Below are 15,159 nucleotides of genomic sequence, written 5' to 3'. Positions count from 1 at the left end.
CTGTCCAGATATAGTAACAACTAGGCACATGGACTTTCCAGCAGGTGAAAAGTGGCTAGTGCGACTGAAGAAATAAATTTTAAACTTTACTTAATTTTAATTAATTTAAATAGCCACAATGTGGCTAGTGACGAGCACTTCAGACAGCTCAGTCTTGGTTGGTGACACGGATGAAACAGTCTGAGCTTGGCACTGGGACCAGGTAGAAGGCTTCCAGCCTCTCCTTTAATAAAATGGAGATTGTTAATAAACGGCTATAAAATGTCTAAATTCTGGACTTTTGAATGCCACCGACAGTGATAAATATCTGTGCACAACGGCAACGCATAATTAGCACCTCAGTCACTGAAGACGAATACACCTTGCATCCTGGCATCCTGACAAGACACCCGACCCAGCTCCACACGGTGAAAACGCTGAACGCGGGCTATCCCCACGTCACTCAGGGCGCCCTCGCGGCAGTCTGCGACCCCGAACTGCATCATGGGCTTTGTAGTTCAACATGCTCATGACGTCACTACCGGTTCCCCTCTGAGTGGCTTATCGGGTACACTTCCGTAGCCTGTTGTCCTCTGGGAAATGTAGTCAATAGGTACCTGCAGGACGTGGGGTCTAGGGGTCTGGGAACTACGATTCCCAGCAGGCTATGAGATGCCCCCGGAGGTACTTAATTAGTGAGCCCGTGATTGCCTCATCAGGTGCGAAGTGTGTGCTTTAGTGTCGTGGTAGGCCTGGCTTCCCAGAGAGGGAGGGGAAAGGTTGTAACCACTCCTTTGAGGGGGATCACCGAAGTCACCGTCGTGGGTTTGCACAGTCGGACGGGCGGCGCCATGGCGGTGAGTTTTGGCGGGAAGAGGGTCCGCTAGGCCAGGCCTTGGAACCCGGCTGGTTACCTGCTTTCGCCAGAGTCTACGGGCCCCATGTGGTAGCCACTGTCCTGAAGGGAAAAAATCCTTTTCTAAAGAAAGGGGAGGCCTTGCCTCCCACGTTTAAGGCTTGGCTGTTGTGAGGATGTGCCTTTTCTTGCTAGGTGATGAGCGAGGCCCTGATATCTTTAACTTTGTAGATTACTTCATGTAACGTGTGTTATTTCACCAAAGTTTCTAAAAACTGATTTGGAGAAAGAGGAGTATGTGACATTGATTTCTCCTTTCAACAAAAAATTTTTGAGCACCTCTTTGCAAAGTAAGCAAACATTTCTGCATTCATGGTGTTTACGTGTGTGCGCGCTACATTCTAAAGTATGTGGTAAAATATGTCAGGTGCCGGTAGGTGCTATAAACAAAAAAAATAGATCAGGAAGGGGGGGATCAAGAAAGGCTTTGCTAAGGTGGCATTGTGGCAGAAGGTAAGGGAGCAAGCCATGCAGCTATACGGAGGAAAAGATTTCCGGGCAGAGCCAACAGTGTGAGTGGAGTGAAAAACAAGGAGGGTTGTATGTGCAAAGGACTGTCATCCAGGGGGAGGTGATGATGATGACGACGACGACGTGTGTGTGTGTGTGTGTGTGTTTATGTGGGGGGGTAGTTGTGGTGGTGGTTGATTGGTGGGTGGATGTAGGTCATATAAAGCCTCGTAGGTCCTGATTGAAGAGTGTGTTCAAGAATGAATGGGAAGAGAGAGACTGGAGATAATGAGTATGGACAACTCTTCTGAAGAATTTTATAAAGGAGAGCAGAGGAATGGGGTAATAGATGAAGGTTAAAAGAGGGTTTTTTTTTTTGTTTGTTTTTGGTTTTTTTTTTAAGGACAGGAGAAATTATATAGTGGTTGTATGCTTTTGGAAATTGTCCTGTAGAAAGGGAAAACTGATAAAGTGATGTTCCTGTATAGAATAGAGGGGGTGAGATCAGAGCTACTAAGAAGTAGAATTTTAATTCATTTTGTCCCATTCTGGAGCTCATTCTCTTAATTATTGTACTATTTACAATTGTAAACTATGGGGAAATTTCTTTTGCAAGCACCCTCCTGTAATGAAAGTTTTCTAACTCTGGAAGAAACCTTACCAATAGTAAAGAGTATAAGATAATAAACATGAAGTAGCATGGATATAAAATTAGTTTTTATATTATAATTGAATTTGTGAAGAGCAAGCAATGTAATTTCCTTCATATCATAGGAATATTTATTTTATAGAGGTTTTGACAGTTTTAATACTTTTTAGTTACATATCAGACTTATATCTGGGGATTTGTTGTAATAAAGATAATAGTCAACTCTAAATTTTTTATTGTTGTAAAATTTTTCATTTGGAAAATTTAAGTAGTGAACAAAGTAGAAATAATAGTGTTATGTACTTCCATGTGCCCATCACCCAACTTCAATAATTGGCAGTTCAGGGCCAATCTCGTTTCAGTCGTACCTTCCCCAGAACCTCCTCCTCCACCTGTCAGGATTCATTTTAAACAAATTCAAGGCGCTGTATCATTTCATCCATACATATTTCAGTAAGTTTTTAAAATATCATGAGATATTCTCTTAAAACAGAACCACAATGCCATTTTGACATCTGATAAAAAGCACATGATGTCTAGTTGTCTCTCTGTGATAATGGTTAGCATTATTGAGCATTTAACATGGGGCCAGCACTATGCTAAGTCCTTCATGCTTATCTCTTAATCCTCATAATAATAGTACAAGGTAGATATAATTATTATTCTCATTTTATAGATAGGGAAATGGAGGCTTAAAGAGGTTAAGGATCTTGTCTAAGTTCTACAGCCAGTGGTGCTAGGATATGGCCAGAGTACTAGAGAAAGCAGAAATAAAAGTAAGAAGATGAGGGTTTTTGTCCAGCTGACCATTTGCTGGCATGATGATCTCTGAGCTTCAGATTCATCATCTTTGAAATGGTAATCGCTGGTCTGCCCACTTCTTAGGGCGATTGTTGCCCACCTCTTAGGGTTGTTGTTAAGATCAAATAAGTTAATGTGCGTAAAAGTTTTAAGAATTGCAGAATACTATGAATATATGGAAAAGTTTATTATCTAGTTCAGTGGTTCTTTACGGGGGTGATTTTTTTTTTTTTTTTTGCGGTAGATGGGCCTCTCACCGCTGTGGCCTCTCCCGTTGCAGAGCACAGGCTCCGGATGCGCAGGCCCAGCGGCCATGGCTCACAGGCCCAGCCGCTCCGCAGCATGTGGGATCTCCCCGGACCGGGGCACGAACCCGTGTCCCCCGCATCTGCAGGCAGACTCCCAACCACTGCGCCACCAGGGAAGCCCTACTGGGGGTGATTTTGTCCCCCAGAGAACATGTGGTCTGGAGACTCTGGATTATCACAACTGGGGTATGCTACTGGCAGCTAGTGGGTAGAAGCCAGGGATGTTCCTAAACATCTTGTGGTGCCCATGACAGCCCCTGAAAACAAAGAATTATTTGGCCCCAAATGTCAATAGGGCCAAAGTTTAGGAACTTTGCTCTTGTTAAATAACCTTTTAACTAATTAAAATAATCAATTGTTGGGAATTTCCTGGCCGACCAGTGGTTAGGACTCTGTGCTTTCACTGCCGAGGGCATGGGTTCGATCCCTAGTTGGGGAACTAATATTGCGCAAACCAAGCAGTGTGGCCAAAACCAAAACAAAACGAAACAAAATGAGACAAAACAGCAAACCAATTGTTTAGTTGAGTAACCAATGAAGAAATTGAGATCAAGTGACTTACTCAAAGTTATACAACAAGTTGGTGCTGGGGCCAATATCAGATTTCGTTACAATTGACCTTTGAGTTTTGAGGAACAAGTTTTTCTGAGAAGCAGAGACCTCAGAGAAGAGCTTTTGTGCGTTTAGCATGCTCAGTACAGTGACAAGAAACACATAGTTCTAAGTAACTTGTGAAGACTGTTGCTTTCATGGGTGGTTGATGTCATTTTTAAGCAAAAAATATTTGTCATGTAACTTCTGTGTCTATATTAGCATTGGATGTGGTGCTGAGGTGACTATAAATGTTCTAAAAGTTGCTGGTTCCAGGAGTTTACAACCCAGCTGGGTAAATATCAGGGATTATTTGGTTGCATGCGGTGGAAGCCAACTCAAGTTGGTTAAAGGAAAGAGGAATTTACTGATGATACCGTGGGATTTCATATGACCCATGACCCTAGGATAGGAGGTACAACAAGGCTTCATGAGGCCTTAGATACTTTTGCCTTTGTGGGCTGCTTCCTCTGTAAAAAAAAAAAAAAAAATTAGAAATTATATTTGACAACTGTGTTGTATAAAGCCAGATATATTAATATTATATATTAAAGATTTTTCTTCTATCCAAAAGTTTAAGTTTTTCTTCTGATTTTAAAAGATATTAAAATATTTTGATGAGCTCCTAGAAGTATTGTGGGCCCTAGGCAGTGTGCCTGTTCCACCTACAGATTAAGTTGGCTATTAGGAGTTGTACAGGCTGTTTTAAGGGCCAGGTGGAAGTGACTTACTTTCTTCTGCTCAAAACTCCTTTGCCAGAACCCAGTCCCATAGCTCCAATCTGTGAATTCTCCTGGAACCATGGAAGAGTATGCTTAACTGCCTTTGCTGCACTACCCTAAGTGAGGTTGGACGTCTGTTGCTGAGGAAGAAAGGGAGGGAATGGATATCGCATAGGCAAACTGTCGTCTTCTGCCATAGATTTTTTTCAAATGGTAGTTCTTGCATGTTAGAATTGAAAACAGGGGTCAGCATGTATAGGAATAGAGAGACTTACTTATAACGTACAGGTTACTTGTTAAAAAGAGGATTTTGCAGTAAGAGGGGGCCAAGGAGCTGAGGGTCTAAATGAAGTTGGTAGCAGGAATGGAAAAGAGTGAATAGATGGAGGGCCTTATTCGTTCTTGGAAAAGGAAATTCCTTATGCAGCCGCATTTAGTTTTATGGAAATTCTTGGGAAAGAGTCCAAATTGCTTAGCAACTTGACTCAAATATGCAACCCAGTTCTTAGTCTTAGGTTATTTTGTTATGGCCATGGTATGCAAAAGCTGGCAGTGTATTACTCATTTCTTTTTTTAAATCTTTAAATGTTCAACAAATATTTGAGAGCTGCTATAAGCTTAGACATTGAGGATATAATGAGAAATGAGACACAGTCCCCACTGTGAACAAACTTACAGTCCTATGGGGAAGACAGACTGATACTGATACTGCGTGATTAGTGCTATCATAGAGTTAATACTGGTAGGTAGGAACATATTAAGAATGGTACCTGATACACTCTTGGGGAATCAAGGCAGGTGATCAGCTGAGACCTGAAGGATGAGGTAGCCAGGCAAAGAGATTGGTGGGGTATGAGGGCAGAGAGAATAGCTTGAACAAAGGCCCACAGGGGAGAAAGGGAGCTTGGCACACTTGGGAAAGTGCAGGTGGCTTAATAGGCCTGGGGTGGTGGTGAGAGGGAAGAGGGAGGGGCCTGGCAAAGATGAGATAAGAAGGGCCTTGAGTGCCAGGTTTAAGAGTATGGACTTTCAGAGAGCAGTAGAGAACCTCTGAAGAGGAATTGACTTGATCAGATTTGTGTTTTGATATAAGTTCTACTCACAGCAATTACGATCTGGTCAGGATTTATAGAAATAAAAAATTTACTTGTCATTTTTATTTTCCTTTGGTGCTAGAGAAACTTCTGTCCGTGACTTTTCAAATGTGGAATTCTTTCTTATTTCCTCTCTGCCTTTGTGGCAGGGTTCTTTTGTTTTGTTTTGTTTTTGCGGTACGCGGGCCTCTCACTATTGTGGCCTCTCCTGTTGGGGAGCACAGGCTCCGGACGCGCAGGCTCAGCGGCCATGGCTCACGGGCCCAGCCGCTCCGCGGCATGTGCGATCTTCCCGGACCAGGGCACGAACCCGTGTCCCCTGCATTGGCAGGCGGACTCTCAACCAGTGCGCCACCAGGGAAGCCCCTGTGGCAGGGTTCTTTTAATCCATCATTGCACCTCCCCTTGTAAGCTGACATTTCATCTTTCTGTTGCTTGTCCTCTTCTATCTTAAACTTGCTTAAAAAAATAAAAAAGGACGGCTTCCCTGATGGCGCAGTGGTTGAGAGTCCGCTTGCCGATGCAGGGGACACGGGTTTGTGCCCTGGTCTGGGAAGATCCCACATGCTGCGGAGCGGCTGGGCCCGTGAGCCATGGCCGCTGAGCCTGCGCTTCCGGAGCCTGTGCTCCGCCACGGGAGAGGCCACAACAGTGAGAGGCCCGCATACCGCAAAAATAAAAAATAAAAAAATAAAAAGGAATAGTAAACTTGATTTACTAATCAAATCCTTTGATTTAAAATAAAGAAAACTGAGGGAATTCTCTGGCGATCCAGTGGTTAGGACTCTGCGATTTCAGTGAGGAAGGCTGGAGTTCAATCCCTGGTCGGAGATCTAAAATCCCACAAGCCGTATGGCATGGCCAAAAAAAAAAAAAAAAGAAAGAAAGAAAGAAAAAAAGATATAAAACTGAAAATAGTAAATAGTAAAACAGATTTGACAACTCTATGGTAGATTTGTACTGAATCTTACCCAATTTTAGTACTCTTACTTTTATTACATAATACACAGGGCATATTTAAGATAGTTATTGAAGAAATAGTGGTAAGTTTAGGGTTTTTTTTTTTAATTGCACAGAAGTCCCGTTTGCATAGTACTTCAAATTTGTGTAACCATTTTTAAAAATAGCTCTCTAAAAATCCAGTATATCTGTGATATGAGTAGAAAGCATGTTTTAAATTGTTGAGTGGAAGAACAGAGGGAGACATGACATGACTTGGCAAGGTCACTTGCCCAGTAGGTTGTAAAGGTATTCAGTATAAGTAGACCCAGGGTATTTTCTCATTTGAAAATGCTGCAGAATCTGGAAATGTCAGCGTGTAAGAAGGGGAAGAAAATCTAATTTCAGTTCAGATAATTTTGTACAAGAAAATAAAATTCTAGAAACTAATATTAAGTTTTCAAAACAGAATTAGATTGTGTATGGTCCATTGGTATCCAGCTTTCACAGTTGCCAGTTACATAAGTCCCATGTTCCACCTCAGCTGTAGCACACTTGCTTTTAGTAGCTAATTCTTTTTCACAGAGTCACAAACTGAGAGGGAAGTTCTAATCCTTCTTCTTTTTCAGAGTTAGAGTGATCATGCATGTTTTTTCCTTTTATTTTCATCCAAGGGTGGCATAAGGGATGGTGGGAATGTTGCCAGGTAGATCCAATATGCTGGAGGCATGTTTGCCATTCTGTTTCATTTTAATTTCATATTAATAGCCTGTTAACCATTTTGCAGAGAAGTTCTTCATCAGCTTCCTTGAAAAAAAGAACACGCAGATGACTAATCCTCTCTCAGCCTCTACCCATTAGACCTCACCATCCTCCTTTGGTGGGCATAATTGCAGCTGGGCAAGCAGGCACCACACCATCCTATGCTTTTCTAAGTATTCATCTATTTTAACCAAATAGGAACATTTGACAATGGTGTTATATTGTAGTATCTAATTAAAAACAAGTATTTCACAGATTTTTTATTTATTTAAGTAATTCTTTAGTCATCCCTTTGACATCTGAAGTGGATAACCCTATCAAGTCATGATAGCCCTAATTTTTAGTCTTACTCATTTAAATTTCAAGATAACCATGGAAAAATTAATCTGTCAGTAAACAGCTCAGTTCTGTGTGAACCCAGATTTTTTTTTCTTTTTTTTAAAGCAAGTCTGCTGAAATATAGTGTATTATTCTATCTCTTTTGTGTCCAATAGGAAAGAAAAAGAACAACCAAAGTGGACTTCTTGAAGAAGATTGAGAAAGAAGTCCAACAAAAATGGGATGCCAAGAAAGTGTTTGAGGTCAATGCATCTAATTTAGAGAAACAGACTAGGTGAGTAATAGTTTGTGAAATTCTACACCTTGTGTTTCGAGAACCATTGGCCGCAGGAACTGCTCTGTGGAAGGAATAAGGCAGATTGTATTTACAATGTCTGAAACAGGCTGAAGGAGGTAACTTCCACTTCCTCTATTTCAAATTAGCATCCTCTTTCCTATGAAATCTTAAAGGATTTTTTCCTACGTAAAGGTTTTTTTAAAAACTAATATTTTTCATAGTTAGACAAAGGAAAATGTTTTGAAGTTTTATCTTTGCTGACTGATAATAGCAAGTCATTCTGTTACAAAGATTCATATTATAGTGATAATTACCTCCAAAGGCACAGATTATAAATTTTGAAGGATTTCTGTATTTAAAGATCTTATTTTATAAATCTGTATTGCCTTGATGTTAAGAAGTGTTTATTAGAAGACAGACCATAGATAATGATATGATACTGGGGAAAAACAAAGTAACTGCTGCAACACAGTACCACAGTAAATATATGCATCAATTATACGATGTGTCGCAATTTCAGATATGTTGGACTGTAGAAAAATGTGCTTCTTAGAGTTGAGGAAATGCACTGACAAAAATAGCAATAATAGTAGCTAATATTGAACAGGTATTGTTCAATACGCCAAGGCAATAGGAAATATGCCATTTTTTAACATGCATATTCTCATTTAATGTTCTTAGTAAAGCTTTAAGGTTACCAATATTTTAATTTTTGTTTTATTGATGAGTACACTGAGACACAGAGAGGTTAAGTAACCAGCTTAAGATTGCATAGCCAGGAATTGACAGGGCTTGGACTTCTTATCAGGACTTTCTGATTCCAAAGTCTATCCTTGCTACTAAGTTACACTCTAATGGAATTTTTTTTTTTTTTTAAAGAGAGGAAAAGAATTTGCTCTAATACAAAGTCTCTGGTGTTACACTTTAAACTATAATTTGAAGTTTCTATTTGGTTCTAGAACTTTGGTCAACTCTAAGGTAATTTAAAGTAATCAAAAGTGAATTAGAAAGTGCTTTTGCTCAGTGAAAGAAAATGAACTGAAGAAACATAGAAATAGAACACTGAATGAAAAAAGCTCACAAGTGAGTGAAACTAAATGATGTATCATTTAAAAGCATAGACATATGTGCAAACTATTCAAAAACAAAGGAATGACAAAAGTAAATTTCAAGATAATGGTTCTCTCTGGTGGGAGGGTGGGGAGTAGCACACAGGTAGCTTCAGTGAGTTCATAAGTTGGATGGTGTGTTTACAGGTGGTCATTTATGAAGCACAGGTGTGCTTTATAACTTACGTATATCTGTTAGATACACTTGATTCATAGAAAAAAGGAGTATAACATAATACATTAAGCAGCTTTAAAAAGGTGCTTTTTAAGGGAATTTACCACATATCGTATAATTTTGAGGATGTTTTATTTTACCTGAGAGGCTTTGAATTGCTTTATATATATCTAATGAAAGCATATCTCATTTAATCAGTAAAACAGTAAATCCAGTCTCCCTATTAATTTTTTTTAAAGTATATCATTTTTAACTCAGTATTTTAGCTTAAGTTAAACCTCCAATATTTGCTACAAGGATATTTAGTTCTTTAATAGCCACCTATAAATATCTTAGTTTTTCTAAATCAAAAACAAGTTTCAATTTTAGAGAGCTTTTAATTTCTGGATTTATAAATTTAATTTTCAATGTCTGTTAAGTAACCAAAATTTAAACAAGTTATTTATAGTGTGTCCCCTTGACCCCACCCTTAATTGTAAGAGGAGTTTAACATTTTCTTTTTTGTACTTTCTTTTTTACATGATTGTCTTGCAGCAAGGACAAGTACTTTGTAACCTTCCCATATCCATATATGAATGGGCGCCTTCACTTGGGACATACATTTTCTTTATCCAAATGTGAGGTAAAGCTTCCTCTATGTTTAATATAATGGGATGGGAGGGTCTTTAATAAATACTATTTTAAAGGAAATGGCATCTATAGAATTTATTTCCTGTTAAGGGAACTTAGAATTCCTTAATTTTAAGCATGGTTTTTATGTTAAAGTAATTTAATTTTTCTATTTTCACATGCTGTATGTGTGTGTGTGCAGGGGTCTAGGTATGTATACATGCTCATAAGTAATTTCTAGGTTGGTGAAAAGACAGGAAAAAAAGGATAACTTTGGAATGACTATAAAATCTAACTGGTATTCTAAAGGAAGATGTGAAGAGGAAAACAAAACTGATGATCTTTTTGAAAAGTCAGAATTTTGTATTCGTCTAGCATTTAAATTTGTAGTTTAAATTTATTTTTTTTTCTATAGTTTGCAGTAGGGTACCAGAGATTGAAAGGAAAAACTTGTCTATTTCCCTTTGGTTTACACTGTACTGGAATGCCTGTTAAGGTAAGATTGCTTTTGGGCTTGCTTTGTACTCTTTTTAGCTTAGAGCAAATAGTAATATCCAATTCAAGAGCTTGAAATAGGGTTTTCAAATAGGTACTTCTATATTACGTTAAAGTGTTTTTTGAAGTGAACTGAATTTATTATCATGAAAATTAATTTTTAGAAAACATTTGGAGAAGTGCTTAAAGGGCACACATTAAGGTCTAAGTGATTTCTAAGTAATGCTGATATCTTTTGGTTCTTTATGTATTCATATTTCTGTTTTAGAATTAGATAATAACTACTAACAAGTAAAATGGGCAGTGTTTTGTGCATTCATGGTGTATATAGGCTGTTGGCATAAAATAATGAACAGTTCTATCATATTTTGGTCATTTTTGCAAGTGTCTTAAATTTGTCATAAATTTATAATAAAAATAATTTTCAATAAACGATGGGCAAGATAACTACAGTTGAAAGGATTCCCTAAATCCTTGGGAATTGGGAAATATAACTCATTTCTTTTTTATTCTCCAGTCTTTTATTTTGTAAAATGTCCAACCTATAGGAAAGGTAAAACGATAATACAGTGAGCACCCATGTACCCTTCACTTATAGTTACCAAGTATTAACATTTGCCACAGTTGCTCTAGTTCTGTCTCTCAACATACAATACGTGCACACTTTTTGTCCCTTTTTCTATGAACTCATTGAAAGTAAGTTGGCAGACATCATGATGTTTTACCCCTAAACACTTCAGCTTGAATCTGTTGAGAACAAGGGCGTTCTTCTACATTGTCATAGTCCCATTATCCACTCCAAGAAATTGAACATTGATGTATCCTTTCTGGCGGTGTTTTCCTTTTTATTTTGTGAATCACACTTTGCATTTGGTTATCACCAGTATTACATTGATGAGGTTGGAACTTCCCACTGTATCACATCAAAAGTCATATAATGGCAGCTTGTGTCATTTTAGTGATATTAAGTTAATAACGGCCAGATTTCCTTATTCTAAAGGTAACTTTTTCATTTTCTAATTAAAAACTAATCTGTGGGATGATACCTTAAGAGCCTCTGAATATTTGGTTACACAGTAACTTAGTGCTTTTAGCATCCTTTCATTATCCTTGTCTTTCAATTATTGAATTTGTGGTTGTAAAATGGTGACTTTCTAGTTGTCTCATTCTTTCCCTATTTGTTAGCTGAAATTCTTCATAGAAGTGTCCCCTCCCTTTTTTTGAAATTCACAATTCTATATTTGTATTTTTCTCATAACTTTAACACTGTCTACTTGGTGTCATCTTTGTTTGTGACAGTGGACTCATTATGGTACAGCTGAAAAGAGCTGGGGTTGAAAGTGCAGGTTCATGTTGTAATTCTGCAGCTTACTAGCTTTATAACGATAAATCCCTTCATCTTTCAGTGTTTGTTTTCTAACTTAATGTCTGTCCTATCTACCTAAATTACAGAGTGAGGGTGTTTTTTTTTTTTTTTTGGGCTGTGTTGAGTCTTCGTTGCTGCGCACGAGCTTTCTCTACTTGTGGCGAGCAGGGACTACTCTTCATTGTGGTGGGCAGGCTTCTCATTGTGGTGGCTTCTCGTTACAGAGCACGGGCTCTAGGCACGTGGGCTTCAGTAGTTGTGGTGTGAGGGCTCTAGAGTGCAGGCTCAGTAGTTGTGGCGCACGGGCTTAGTTGCTCTGTGGCATGTGGGATCTTTCCGGACCAGGGCTCAAACCCGTGTCCCCTGCATTGGCAGGCGGATTCTTAACCACTGCACCACCAGGGAAGCCCCAGAGTCAGTTTTAGTTGGCCATAGAAACAACAAAAAACCTCAAATTGTTTCCACCTTGAATTTTTAACTTTACCATCTCTAATGTTGTGTTTTTTTGTAGGCATGTGCTGATAAATTGAAAAGAGAAATAGAGCTTTATGGTTGCCCCCCTGATTTTCCAGATGAGGAAGAGGAAGAAGAAGAAATCAGTATTAAAACAGAAGATATAATAATTAAGGATAAAGCTAGAGGAAAAAAGGTTTGGTGGTTTGATGATACTTATTTTGGTTGAAGTTTTATATTTATGTTTGTCTGATTTATATGTACATTCCCAGTACTAGCATAGTACCTGACACATAAAAAATACTCAGTAATTTTTAAAAAGTAATAAAGCAGAATTATCTTTCTCACTTTTTGATTGCCTTTTTTCCCCTTTTTACTTTATTTTGAAATAATTTTAGACTTATAGAAGAATTACAGGATTGTACAGGGTTCCCTTAGAATCTTAACCCAGTTACATCTTATATAACCATGGTGCAGTTCTCAAAACTAGGAAACCAACGTTTGAACAATACTGTTTAAGAAACTACATACTTCATTTGGATTTAACAGTTTTTCTTTAATATCCTTATTCTGTTGCAAGATCCAGTCCAAAATCCCATTTTGCATTTCCTTGTCATGTCTCTTCTTCTGTCTTCCATGATCTTGGCACTTTTGAAGAGTACTGGTCAGATAACTTACAGAATGCCCCTCATTTTGGGTTTGTCTAATGCTTTATCATGAGTAGATTGAGAGGTGATGTGTCTTCAATGCATCGTATCAGGGAGTATAAGATTGATATATCTTATTACTGGTGCTGTTAACCTTGATTATTTGGTTTAGGTGGTGTCTGTTAGGTTTTTCTCCTGTAAAGATTTCATTTTTCCCTTTGTAATTCACGTATGTTTTGGGAGAGATACTTTGAGGCTATGGAAATAATACCTTGTTTCTTTTTTTGTTTTTAAACCATTGCGTTGTATACTTTATTTTTTAAAGATTTTTATTTATTTATTTTGGCTGCACTGGGTCTTAGTTGTGGCACTCGGAATCTTTGTTGTGGCATGCAGGATCTTTGTTGTGGCATGCAGGATCTTTTAGCCACATTGTGTGTGGCATGTGGACTTATTACTTGTGGCATGTGGGCTTCTTAGTTGTGGCATGTGGACTCTTAGTTGTGGCATGCAAACTCTTAGTTGTGGCATGCATGCAGGATCTAGTTCCCTGACCAGGGATCGAACCCGGGTCCCCTGTGCTGGGAGTGCGGAGTCTTACCCACTGGATCACCAGGGAAGTCCCAATATCTTGTGTCTTTTTATATATTTGCTCACTAATTTTAGCATTCATCAGTGGATCTTCCCTGCAACGGTTATTGCTGCATATTTTGTTCTAATGGTGATTTTCAGTTTCCCTCATTCCTTCTACATTTATTATCTGGAAGTCTTCTGAAAGGAAAAGTTGTTCTTTCTCCCCCATTTACTTATCTATTAATTTCTTTTTTATATCAGTGTGGATTCATGCATATTTATTTATTCTTTGGGTTATAATCTAATCCTATTAGGTTTTTTTGAGTTATTGTTATTGCTCAAATTGTTCTAGCAGTGGTCATTGGGGGAATCTTTTAGGTGGGCTCCTGTGTCCATTTGACATGCCCCCATCATTTTTTCTTTTTTCTATTTCTTTCTTTCTTTTTTTCTTTTTTCTTTTTTTTTTGAGCACTTCTATACATTCAGATGCCACGAGATGCTCCAGGCTCATTTTGTATTTTCCCTATTTTAGCCCCAGAGCCAACCACTTTTCCAAGGAGTCCTTTTTCCTTTTATTGAAATATGGTATTTAGAAACTAAGTTCTGAGTGCTAGTTATGCTCATTGTTTCTAGGTTCTCTCAGTAGAAAGAGCAAGGAAATATATGTATGTCTACTAACCGGCTTATATGTACGTGTCTGTATTTATTTCTTTATACATTTAAAAAATTTCTTAATATTTTTTAAATGAGGTTTTTAAAAAATTAATGTAAACTCTTCCTTCCTTCCTTCCTACCTTCCTTCCTTCCTTCCTTTCCTCCCTTTCTCCCTCACTCCCTCCTTCCCTCCCTCCTTCCTTCCCTTCCTTTCTTCCTTCCTCTCTCTCCCTCCCTCCTTTCCTCCATCTCTCTCTCACTCTTCGCAGTGTATCGTTGTGTTGGTTTGACAAGTGCATGGAGTCATGTTTCTACCACCACAGTACTATACAGAGCAGTTTCCTCAGCCCCCAGATTCCTTGTCCTACCTTTTTATAATTCAGCCTTTTTGCCTACCTCCAGTCCCTGGCATGTGGTTACCTTTTTGATATTGGTAAATATTGGAAAAGGAGGAAACTCTTGTTAGCAGCTTATTCATAACTAAAAAAGATGCATGTGGTATTTGAAAAAAGGAAATGGAAAAGGTTTGGTGCTAAGATCTTATCTTTGTGATGATAACTTTTTATGGTTCCACCTCTGTATTGATAGTTATCTTTGGTGTCAGAATACGGGTATCAGACTATACGGTTTGGCAAACAGAACAGTACATCCAGATCCTGCAGTATTCTGACATGTCAACAGTATTGTTTTAGATTTAAAAAAACTACCAAATAGGATTATTCACTTAAAATTACTGTGGTCCTGGAATTTGTTAACCAGTTGTTAGTTGTTCTTTGATGGAGTTTGGTTTTGCTGTTATTTTCAGAGTAAAGCTGCTGCTAAAGCTGGATCTTCTAAATACCAGTGGGACATTATGAAATCCCTTGGTCTGTCTGATGAAGAGATAGTCAAATTTTCTGAAGCAGAATATTGGCTTGACTATTTCCCACCACTGGCTGTTCAGGATCTGAAGAGAATGGGTTTGAAGGTATGCCCATCACCCCCAGAGTTTAAGGAAATATGAAAAATACATTTATATTTGTGTGATTGAATGAGATTTGGACTACCTCTTAATTTAGAATAGTATATTCCAGTAATGACTCAGTACTGTTGTTGTCAGATTAGAACCACATGGGCCTCAATGTAAGCAATGAAGTACTTCAATATTTGTTCTTTTGGAATGTATATACATATATTAACAATTAGTAGAAAGGAATTCTATTCAAAGAATATGAAGAAGCCCACAACATTGTAAATCAACTATACTTCAAT

The 15,159-nt window shown here is 38.3% G+C and overlaps 1 protein-coding gene across 1 annotated transcript in view; it reads left to right on the top strand.

The window, feature by feature from the left end:
- The first annotated feature begins 682 nt into the window (after positions 1–682).
- LARS1 (leucyl-tRNA synthetase 1) overlaps positions 683–15,159 on the top strand; it is a 70,054-nt gene continuing 55,577 nt past the window's right edge. Inside the window, exons 1-6 of the mRNA XM_081233588.1 lie at positions 683–836; positions 7,706–7,824; positions 9,646–9,733; positions 10,136–10,216; positions 12,093–12,230; positions 14,714–14,875. Of these exons, the coding sequence (XP_081089714.1) occupies positions 831–836; positions 7,706–7,824; positions 9,646–9,733; positions 10,136–10,216; positions 12,093–12,230; positions 14,714–14,875 (594 nt within the window). The 5' untranslated portion in view covers positions 683–830. The remainder of the gene's footprint in view (positions 837–7,705; positions 7,825–9,645; positions 9,734–10,135; positions 10,217–12,092; positions 12,231–14,713; positions 14,876–15,159) is intronic.

This window comes from Mesoplodon bidens (genome assembly GCF_964165515.1).
Source record: "Mesoplodon bidens genome assembly, chromosome: 4".
Lineage (NCBI taxonomy): Eukaryota > Metazoa > Chordata > Mammalia > Artiodactyla > Ziphiidae > Mesoplodon > Mesoplodon bidens.
This window is presented reverse-complemented; position numbering and strand designations above follow the sequence as displayed.